The sequence below is a fragment of the Volvox carteri genome (assembly GCF_000143455.1).
Source record: "Volvox carteri f. nagariensis unplaced genomic scaffold VOLCAscaffold_6, whole genome shotgun sequence".
NCBI classification, from domain to species: domain Eukaryota; kingdom Viridiplantae; phylum Chlorophyta; class Chlorophyceae; order Chlamydomonadales; family Volvocaceae; genus Volvox; species Volvox carteri.
Genome location: NW_003307549.1, coordinates 4,853 through 16,265, shown reverse-complemented (window position 1 = coordinate 16,265; position 11,413 = coordinate 4,853). Strand labels below are relative to the sequence as shown.

General features: G+C 51.6%; 2 protein-coding genes across 2 annotated transcripts; both read left to right on the top strand.

The window, feature by feature from the left end:
* Window positions 1–4,074: 4,074 nt before the first annotated feature.
* On the top strand, window positions 4,075–9,005 carry VOLCADRAFT_87564 (uncharacterized protein; the record flags this gene model as incomplete). Its single annotated transcript, XM_002947396.1, has 10 exons — window positions 4,075–4,090; window positions 4,189–4,314; window positions 4,493–4,579; window positions 4,864–4,934; window positions 5,090–5,567; window positions 5,789–5,935; window positions 6,031–6,559; window positions 7,326–7,391; window positions 7,574–7,864; window positions 8,069–9,005. The coding sequence occupies 10 exons, from the start codon at window positions 4,075–4,077 to the stop codon at window positions 9,003–9,005; spliced, it is 2,748 nt and encodes a 915-aa protein (XP_002947442.1).
* Window positions 9,006–9,251: 246 nt separating this feature from the next.
* On the top strand, window positions 9,252–9,762 carry VOLCADRAFT_37158 (uncharacterized protein; the record flags this gene model as incomplete). Its single annotated transcript, XM_002947395.1, has 2 exons — window positions 9,252–9,396; window positions 9,626–9,762. Coding segments are annotated over 2 exons (282 nt in total), but the record flags the coding sequence as incomplete, so codon positions are not given.
* Window positions 9,763–11,413: the final 1,651 nt, after the last annotated feature.

Genomic DNA, 11,413 nt, shown 5'->3' with positions numbered 1-11,413 from the left:
CATGGGCTGGGCATGGCTGCTGGTCCTGCAGCTGATGGGGATGGCAAAGCAGCCGCCTCACCACCACGGGTGTCCTCAGGCAATGGCAGTGGCAGCTGCACAGTAGCAGAGGCGCCCCCCTCCTGCAGGCCACATCGCATGGAGTGATGCACAGGAGGCACAATGGGTTTGCCAGGTTGGTCGATGGGCAGTCTTGGCAGCGGGAAGCAGACTTGCACCAAAGTCATGGCACACCGGGGTGCCAAACACAGCAAGCAAGTGCACCTGAGGACGCCCCCCTGCATGCCATCCCCAGCCGACACACTTCACCCCATCATGCTGCTCCCGTGGAGTGTCATGCGGTGCATCTGTTGCACACTGTGGTACACCCTCCCTCATGTGGACTGACCCCCACCCCTCAGGCTCCGCCCACCTGCCATCCTACCATGTGCGGACACCATGGGCTGGGCATGGCTGCTGGTCCTGCAGCCGACGGGGACGGCAAAGCAGTCGCCTCACCACCACGGGTGTCCTGAGGCAATGGCAGTGGCAGCTGCACAGTAGCAGAGGCGCCCCCCTCCTGCAGGCCACATCGCATGGAGTGATGCACAGGAGGCACAATGGGTTTGCCAGGTTGGTCGATGGGCAGTCTTGGCAGCGGGAAGCAGACTTGCACCAAAGTCATGGCACACCGGGGTGCCAAACACAGCAAGCAAGTGCACCTGAGGACGCCCCCCTGCATGCCATCCCCAGCCGACACACTTCACCCCATCATGCTGCTCCCGTGGAGTGTCATGCGGTGCATCTGTTGCACACTGTGGTACACCCTCCCTCATGTGGACTGACCCCCACCCCTCAGGCTCCGCCCACCTGCCATCCTACCATGTGCGGACACCATGGGCTGGGCATGGCTGCTGGTCCTGCAGCCGACGGGGACGGCAAAGCAGTCGCCTCACCACCACGGGTGTCCTGAGGCAATGGCAGTGGCAGCTGCACAGTAGCGGAGGCGCCCCCCTCCTGCAGGCCACATCGCATGGAGTGATGCACAGGAGGCACGACGGGTTTGCCAGGTTGGTCGATGGGCAGTCATGGCAGCAGGAAGCAGACTTGCACTGAACCCCATCATGCTGCTCCTGTGGAGTGTCACACAGTGTACCTGTTGCGCACTCTGTGGTACACCCTCCCTCACATGGACCGACCCACCTGCTGTCCTGCCGTGCACGGATACTGTGGAGCGGCATCATCTGTATAATCGTGTCCCCTGTCCGTCTCCTGTTGCTGCTCCTCCTCAGTGTCTGCCACCAGCCGGGTCATGTTTGGGGCCCGCTTTCTCTTCCTGGTCTCGTTGCACACACCAAAGCCTGGAGGAACCGGCTCCTCTGACTGCAGGAGCAGCAACAGGGGACAGACAGGGGTCAGGGGGACCGCACGATACTCAACAGGAGCAGCTTGAGGGTTAGCAAGCTTAGACTGGGGATGGCATGCAGGGGGCGTTCTCAAGTGCACTTGCTTGATGATCTCACCCACATGTAGGATTATGCATAATCCTACCTGTTCGCCTGCTTCCGAAGGGGCAAGCCCATTGCTCTGGCCAGCACCAGAGACCTCTGCACCATCCTCGGACACCCCATACTCGCCAGCATCACCAGTGTCGCCATGCTTCACCGGGTCCACCACGGCAGTGTGACCTCCCTGGGTGGATGATGACAGGAGAGAAGACTGTGTGTGTGTGATGGGTGGGGGAAGGATGGAAGGCCACAGGCTGGTGACAGGGCAGTGGTAACACTCGCAGTTGAAGTTGTCAAAGTGTGGATGGGCCTCCAGGCCCTGCCTACAGTTCAAAGCAAGATATCTAGATTTTATTGCCGCAGAGCTCTGTCCACCATCATCACACCACCCCTACCCTATATGAAACGGTGCTCCAACATGGTTGATGCTGCCATCCAATGACCCCCCCTAATCCATTTGTGCCAGATGAGTACATACCTCAGCTCCTGTGGAGGTTGCCACCTCCTCGCCAGCCTTCAAAGCTTCTTCATTCCCCTGCGACATACACATTCTGTTTGCAAAGGTGCCCATACATATAGCTCCCTGCCCAGCCCTGGAGCAGGAAACCCACTGTTGTCATGGTCCTGTCAGCTGCACTGGCTGCCTGTGACGTGATGACACTGGCGGCATGGAGGTGAAGCGCGAAGCTTGAAGCAGCATGCTCAGACAAAGCCGTGTTGCACACAGGGACCCCTGGCATGGTACACAACCCGCCAGTCCATGTAAGCAGGTCGATGTCGCCATCCAGTCTCTTTGGGACACCAAGGAGTTCCTGGTCACAAAACTGTCGGTGTCAATAACAATTGTTACTATTGGCATTAGGATTGACGGACCTCAAGTAGGTCAATATATGCCACCTGCTCCCAGTGAAACCTTGGCAGGACTCGACCTCCGAAGAGCTTTTGCCCAGTAATGGCTTCACCAATTTGTTCCTTTTTCGGCCAGGTCAACAAGATTCGTGCCCGCACTTCTGCCACCTTATCGTTGTAGTCGGTGATGTGGGCCAGCTGCTCCTTTGCCCATGCCAACGCACCCCGGTGAAATCGTTTACTTATCTGGTCATTGGTAGAAGTTATTCCTAGTAGGTTTGCAAGTGTTGCGCTCTGCAACGGGACAATAGCAACAGGTTTAAATCTCGATGTGCCGAGTGCAATATGCATGTTGCAAGCCTTACCTCGCCATCCTTGCAGAAATTCAGGCTAAGAATTGTTGAAGGTGAGCTGCCTAGTCCGGCTGCAACAGAAGACCACCCCTCAAATTGGACTACTGAGCCGCTGTTAAGGTTCGAGATTACTCGGGCTAGGCTAAATAGCATAAAGTTCAAATCTTTTCCTGACTGTTTATGAACTGCATAGAGTCGCTTAACTTCTTTGGCGGTATATTCGAAAATGGGAAGTCCAGTTGCTTCCATGTCTAAAACGTTTCCTCGGTGATCTTGATTCTTACAAAATTAGCATTACGGGGCTTTATGTTGTTTTAAAACATGAGGGCGTGATTTAGCCGCCTTGTTAAAGACTGCCGTACTACTTCCAGGCGACTTGTGTACAGAACTGGTATATAGTTCACAAGGCTGCAAATTCAAATTTGAGAAGTTGTTTCGTGGATACCAAACTTTGTTGATTGCATCATTTAAATCCTGGCCAGGACCCGAGAGGATTCAAGAGAATAGGATGCTCTTTGGTCATGGCGGGACCAAATGCTTGCTTGTGTAGAAGCAGTAGACGCTCGACAATTGATGCAAACGTAACTGTTCTGGTATTCTTACACATTGTGATCATTCTTACTGGTCACATTAGCCAGTTCGCCATGTCTATGAATGCGCTGGAGGCGGCATCCGAACGACGAAAGATCATCTACAGACCGGATGTAGCTCCGCACTCCTACCTGCCTTTTCACTGCACCAAATGTGCCAACTGGTTTGGTAGTCGGTCACATGCATATCGGCACCAGTGCAAAGACAGGGGGTGGAGTATGGAGGTACCCCTTGTAAAAGGACATGATGCAACCATACATCCCTCCATGGATCAGGGGCATGAAGATGTGCCTGAATACAATGCAACACCAGCCGAACCAGCTATGAACAAGACGGATGGAAGACATCTTGTGCAACTGCAAGCAGGGCACCATCGATTCCCTAGTGCTACCTTTGTGGGAACAGTGCAGCACACAGGACTGCCTATACATGCTCCAGGCATCACAGTGGGCCGGAGGCCTTTCCGCCAACCACTTCCTCCAGCAAGGCGACCTGCACCCTTCTTTTCTGGAACAGTTGAGGACCTGCCTGCTGGCCCAGTCATGGTTCTTGGCTCTCAACCTGGGCCTATCATGAGGCACCAAAGCACACTAAGTGATCCTGATGGCGCCCAGCAGTCCTCATCATCTGCTGACATGGAAGGTACAGAGAGACATGCACATATCATCAAACATGGATACAATGACATGTACCTGGCACTTGTTCTGTGTATTGTCACATGTCTTGTAGGTGAAGTGCTGACAGCAGAAGCTTCTGACCAGTGTAACGGGGTCGAGCTAGACAATATTGTACACATGACTGATGCAGCAGGTAAATCACAAGTTATGCAACATTCATGGATACACCCCAATGAAGATGCCATGAAAGGATCCACTTTTAAGGTTGTGGTGCCTCCTATGTGCTTGCAGTCGCTACAACTACCTCACCTGCCACTGGCAATGCCATGGATGACTACACTGCCATGGCCAATGACTACATGATGGGTGTTTGGGAGGAGGATTTTGGTGTGGATGGTGCCATCAATCTTGGGCCTGGTGCGTGGGGTACATAAACATCTCTCAACGAGCCCTGATGCCCACTGAACAAACACTATTTTGCTCAATGCCTATTTTTGGTGCACTTGCACAGGCCCTGCATTAACAAATCCATGTTCAACCACCCACACTGACATGCCAATAAATATAATCGGTATTTACCCCACACTCCTCACAGACCCAGACATGCAAGACATTATACCCGACCATACCCCTGTGGGTGAGAATGCAACAGCTGCAGCTAACATGGATGATTTGGCGGAAGGTAAGCTAGTGTATTCGCTAGCATACTCCATCTGTAGCATATCCACTCTTTCTCCCATGCTCTAGGCAATGCTCCAGTTTTCGTATGACTGATAGCTTGGTGCGTACCACATGCTGCTTGACCTGCCTCAGCTCATGCAGCTGCAGGGTGATGCATCTAGTGTTAGTACTGCCATGTCTGATAGGGGATTGATACCATGGGAACTTCTATTTACCGGACGTGTTTGATCCCCCCATTTTGAAGTGATGTCACATACATCAACGGTTTATACTGGTATGTTGCAGGCACGGAGTCAGACATCCTCTGGAATCTGCTTGAAGAGGACCTCCCATATAACACTGAGCCAGCCAACCAGGTAGAATTCTGGGGTGACATGATGGGCTTAACTGGGACTGCTATGTAATTTGTAACTTGATCTAGGATAGCCACCTTCAGGTTACTTTCATTCGGTGACCATCTGCCCGGCTACCACAACTTGTGTTTGCATTTCCTATGTGAACAACCCCACAGTTACCACCAGAGGTGCCCCAAGCAAACACGGCGGGTGGCATTCTCTGTGTATGTGGCTGCGGATTGCCATATAAGAAGCCTGGCTCTGCCCAATGGTACCTGCAGCATCTGGACAGCCCACTGTACGTGATCAGCCTCAACGGTGTGCCTGTCTATACTCACCCAGTGACCCTACGGCAGCAACTCTACACCATTCTACAGCAGATGGAGCTAACAACTCCTGGGCGTGCAGAGCTTGAGTTCTGGCTCAGCTGTATGAAATATACTTGCCCGTTAGGCCACTACAATTTTAGTGTACCAACCCTGTACATGCTGAAAAAACTGACTGAGGTTAGTGCTTGGACCACCCATCAATATTTCATCTGTGACAGCAAGCAGTGCCGGGGCCACATCTTCAGCACCAAAGAGGTGGAGGGTGCTCGGCTCACGAAGTGCCCGAACTGTGAGCAAGTCCGCACCTTGTGTCAGGATGCTGGAGGTGAGCTCACCCTCGAGGGTTCACATGACTGGGTAAGCTGGTTTTGGATACTGTATGATTTATTGTATGTCAGATGGGTAATAAATATAGTACTCCCACATTATGAATGCAGTCGAAGTTGTTTTTGTGGAAAGTTAGTTGTTTTGTGCTTATCAACTGGATGAAAGGGTTTAACACAACCCCAATCCCGGCACTTGTTATCTTATTGTGCTCCTCTCCAGGAGATCCTAAAATAGAGCCAACACCGTACACTGTTTACTTCGGTGTTGAGGATGCAATTCGGGAGCTGTTTTCTGACAAGCAGTGGTGCAGTGAGCGTGGAAAGTTCAGGCGCATTGGCCCAGATGCAGGTGGCTCCTGGTGGGAAGGTGGGTACAACACATAGGTGCCCATCCCTACAACCTATTACTCACATGTCCTTATGTCATACAACCTCAGCTGACTTGTCTCCCTTGCTTTCCAGGCACCTACTTGAAGACACACCTGTCCAGGCCAGACAAGCTTGGTGATGCTGTATACAGCCCACACAACTCATTTTACGACATTGGTGTTGATTGGGTACAGCCATACAAGAGCGCCAAGTATTCCATGGGCATCATGTTTATCCGCTGTGCGGACATAAAGGAAGAAAATAAGAGCAAGAACTGGAACTGTGCAGTTATTGGTATCATCCCTGGCCCCAAAAAGCCAAGCAATCTTGGACCTCATCTCAGTAGGGTGATCGATGACCTGGACAGGCTGTCTAGAATTCCCATGACAGTCGATGAGGTGTACTATGGACCAGATGGCTCCCTCATCTGCAACACGATCTCCCACCATGCCTTCCTTGGTTCTGTAATGGCGGATGGGCCAGCAAGGACCGACCTTGGATGCTACAGGGGCCACAACTCCATACATGGGGCCTGCCCCTGGTGTACATTCGAGGGTGCCACTGCACCAGAGAGTAGCACAGCTCGTTTCAAGGGATATGCCAAAGGGGTGACACACAGCAGGTGAGTGGGTGTCATGCAAAATGGGTCATTAGATATCTGGAGGCCTGTAGCCTGAATGCCCTAATGTAACGACGCAATTGCCAAGCTGAACATCCCAGGTTATGCCTTTGCTGTGTTGCAATGGTATCGAGACGGGACCACACGATTTCTGTAACAAACATCGGGTCGGTCGAGGACGTCCATTGCTAAGTGGGGGGCAATGTAACGACGCAAATGCCAATCTGAGCATCCCGGGTTACGCCTTTGCTGTGTTACACCTAATGTCACCTTGGTGCTTGAATCAAAGGAGTTTGTAAAACATTTGCCTGCTGGGGCTTCATATTGGGCACACTTAAGCTTGGTGCAACTGTGAGAATGTGACCATCCCTGTGCACATTCCTACAAGTTCATGGTCCCCTTTACTGTGACATGCATACAGATTTAACGGCGTACCAGTCCAGGTCGGGGACCCTTGCTTGGGGCTCACTGACAGCATGCAGCGGGCTCGAGGGGTCAGCATGGACAACCATTTCCATGCTCACTGCCTCCCTAACCCCACATTGAGTGCCACGGCATATGAGCGTGCATCAAATGAGCATGGGTGCTGGAAGTCCGTACCCTTTGCCAAGTTGCAGTATGTCAGCCTGCAGGACCTATTCGTTGTCCCCATTGGCCATGCATTGCTTTATGGTGTGGTCGAAAATTTCCTTGCATTCATCTTCCGGTCAACCACCAGCAATGACCAGCTTCCTATTGTTGCTGCTGAGGAACGCCGGACCATCCGCAGCCGTGCAAAGCACATTTACCTCACCTCTGATTTTGGACGGAAGTACACCTGTGTCATCAATGACCGGTGAGGATTGGGCTGGCATATATGCAGCAGCTATGCCGTTCTTGTGGGATTGGCTCCCTTGAGTACTCTTTGTCTGGTGTTATAATTCTGATCCAGTATTGTGGTGCTGCACAACATGTACAAGTCTGTTAGGATTCTAAGGTGTTTGAATCTTAAGACATCAAGCTGTTGCCAACCCACAGGGGTACATGGAGAATGGAGGACTATCTTCACTTCACTGAGGCAATTGCACCTTATGTGTTCATGCAAGCCCTGCCACCAACACTTTCAGAGTGCTGGAAGCTGCTAACAGCAACTGTACAGCATTATTTCAGGCCCTTTGTGGCTGATGAGAATGGTGACGGTTCTGTAGCTGCCTTCCAGAAGACAGCATGTGCAGGCTGGGCAAATTTGTTTCAGTATGCCGCCACTATTGAGCAGCTGGGCTTTCCGGATTACATGTTCACCATCAATCTACATACCTGTGTCTGCCGGTAAGAATTCCAGTAGCCGTGCTTTGGGAAAGATATTATGCTAGCCCAACATGTACATGGCCCAATATAGTTAACATATCCCCTCACTTGGTGCACATGCATACTATTCACTGAGCATGATGTAGGCCTTTCAGCATGACATTTGTCTAGTTTTACATGTCTTTGTTTTGCTACTTGCCTTTAACCGCTGCTGTGCCAAAACAGGCTGTTCGACCAGGAGATGGCCCGTGGCTCTGCAGCAGCAGATGCCGATTTCGTGGTGGAAAGGCAGATGCAGGCTGCCAAGTCAGCCACGGGCAGGGGTGTCAGTCGCTTCCCAGACAAGCACTTCGCTGTAGTGGAGTGCATCAGGCGTGCTCAGCGCAATGTAAAAGAAGGGGCAGATGCTTCTGGTGTCCAACTGAGGTCAATGCAGCAGCTCTTCATGTTTTTTCGCCAGGCTGATCCCCTGCATCCCAAGTGCAAATCCCAGTCTGCACTTGATGAACATACTGACTTGATAGGCAGTTCTGTCCCACTGCAGAAGGACCCCTTGTTAGCACAGGAGGTCAAAGTTGCCTTTGAACGCCTTGTCAAGGACCAGGCACATGCTTTGGAGTCTGTGCGGTCATGGACTTGCGGCAGGCCTCCTTACAATATCTGCTGGGAGGCTCTTATGCCACTTGTGGACCCATCAGCAGAAGATGCCACCATTGAAGGTCAAATTGCCACCGTGGCCAGCAGAGCCGAGTGGAACGGAGACATTTTCTTCAGTACATTATACAAGCGACCTTCAGCAAGGTTATCATATTGGGTGCTTTTGGCTTGGCGGGGGCTAAATGATCAGGTTGTGCCATATATTGGCATGGTCAAGTACTTCACCAACCTGCCAGCAATGCCCCGATCTAGCCCCCGTGGATCAACCACCATGCTGACTTTGGCGATAGTCGACCTATTCAAGGGTTCATTCGTCAATCCTGCTATGGTAGAAGTGGACATGGATCGAGCCCTGGGCAGGAAGCCTGCAAGTGGCATTTGGAGGTGGCCCCTCTATGCTGTCCCTCTTGAGTTGATTGATGGAAAAGTGATTGTTGCTGCCCCACAGGGAATGCTCAAGGGCAAAATGTACTTTACACGTTACTACAGTACCAGTGACCACTGATTATCTGGGTCACTATAGCTATGCATCGGCCTGGGAGCCTGTCAGCATGGGAAGCCTAGGAGCCTGGGGGGGAGCCTAGAAGCCTGAAGACCTGAGAGATTGGGAGCCTTGCCTCTAGAATCTATGGAGCCTGAATGCCAGGGAGCCTGTGTTACTGGGAGCCTGACAGCTTTGGGAGCCTTAGGGTTTTTGGACACTGGGAGGCTAGGAGATAGGGAGACTGAGGGACTGGAAGACTGTGAGTATTGGAGTTCTTGGAGACTGGGACACTGGCAGACTGGCGGACTGGGAGACTGGGAGACTGAGAGACTGGGAGGCTGGGACACTGGGAGGCTGGGACACTGGGACACTGGGAGACTGGGAGACTGGGAGACTGGGTGCCAAGGAGCTTGTGAGGTTGGGAGCCTTAGGGTTTTTGGACACTGGGAGGCTAGGAGATAAGGAGACTGAGGGACTGGAAGACTGGGAGTATTGGAGTTCTTGGAGACTGGGACACTGGCAGACTGGCGGACTGGGAGACTGGGAGCCTAGGAGCCTGTGTGACTGAGAGACTGGGAGACTGGGAGACTGGGTGCATAGGAGCCTGATAGACTGGGAGCCTGGTGGCATTTGAGGCTGAGGCTGGGAGGTTTGGAGCCATGGAGACTGGAAGGTTGTTAGGATGGGATCCTGGGTGACTCAGAGCCTGGAAGATTGGCTGGGATCCTGGGAGACTGGGTGCCTAAGAGCTTGTGAGGTTGGGAGCCTGGGACACTGGGAGGCTAGGAGATAGGGAGACTGGAGAACTGGCAGACTGGGGGACTTGCATTCCATGTTCAGGAGAGGTGAAATTGCTGGCAGAGATGCTTGTGAATGTAAGAAACCCTAAGACAGCAACCACCACCAAAAGAAAAAGAAAAGTAGGCATGCAGCGACCTGACAGCTTTGGGGCCTGTGAGCCTGTGTTACTGATAGCCTAATAGAGAGCCTGGGTGCTTAGGAGCCTGTGTTACTGGGGGACGAAGACTGTTAGTGACTGTGAGCTTGGGGGCCTGGGCCAAGGAGCGTGTGTTACTTGGAGCCTGGGGGCTGGGTGAATTAGAGCCTGGGAGCATGGGGCACTGTGTGTGACCCTAAGAGCCTATCAGTCTGAGACTCTGGAAGTGTGATGTTAACTACTTATTGAAAGATGGTGAACTCAATTGGTACTTGCATGCTTCTGAATAAGTCATAACAGAATTCTGTTATTACTATTACAGGCTAATTCGATTTAGCCTGTCCTGTACATACAGACAGGAGTTGTGAAGAACAATGCTGACAGTGCGAGCTGGTGGTTCGAAATGTCTAGCTTGAACACAGCATGAGAGATTCTTTGCTAGTAAAACCTCAAGTAGATGGCTTAAGTGTGTAGCATATGTCTTTCAAATTTATAACAGGGTTTAAGGAAGGGGATTGAGTACATATAATTGTCACTTTTTAGAAAGGAACAAAACATGAACACATAGCCAGCATATGACCATTGGGAACATGACTGAATTTACATATATAAGTGGCAATTCATGATCCGTCATGCTTCACAAGGAGCATGACAACTGTCATGACCATGACTCTGCCTCATGACCGGTAACATGACCGGTCATGAGGCCTCATGAGTGGTCATGAGGCAACATGACCAGATCTATGACAGGAAACCCCCCGCATGACCACATCCATGACCACGTCTTTCCCCGAGTGTACAATTCCAAACCTCTCCATGCGGGGCCAACATTGACGGCTTCAATTGCCGGAGAACCAGTTTTGGGTTTGGTGGCGTACTTATTATTATAGTCCACGTCAGAACATAATATGTGTGCTGGATCCGAGAACATTAATATATATTGGGTCTTCTTACTAATGCAGGCCCGTCAGCAGCATAGGGTGATTATGATATATGTGATGAATGATGGGAGCGTCTAGAAGGGAACCTACAATCAAGAGAACCTACAATCAATCAGCGGCAGCAGAACAGGATGAAGGACGCTGTGAAGCGGAAGGACGCCATTTACGGACAACCATATATAATACTACATTTTCACCCCTGCACCAGGCCCTTACCACTTTCACATCAAACCTGCCAGTGTTCCATCGGGGTACATTTGAAGATAGATGTGGCTTAACATGTGGAGCTCGAGCACATGCACCGCCACCTCACGTAGGCGGGCTGTGCCTTTCCTGATCACTCGTGTGAGTTGCTGTTGCTGCTGCAGCTGTTGCTGCTGCTGCTGCTGCTGCTGCTACTAGTATACTACTGCCGCTGTATACTACTGCCGCTGCAAGAAGCTCACTGAACTATCTCGTTATATGAAGGAAAGGGTTACAACATGGATTCCGTCACCGAACTCCTTTGTCGATTCCCATAAAATCTTCAGTCTTTGCGATACACGAAGTAT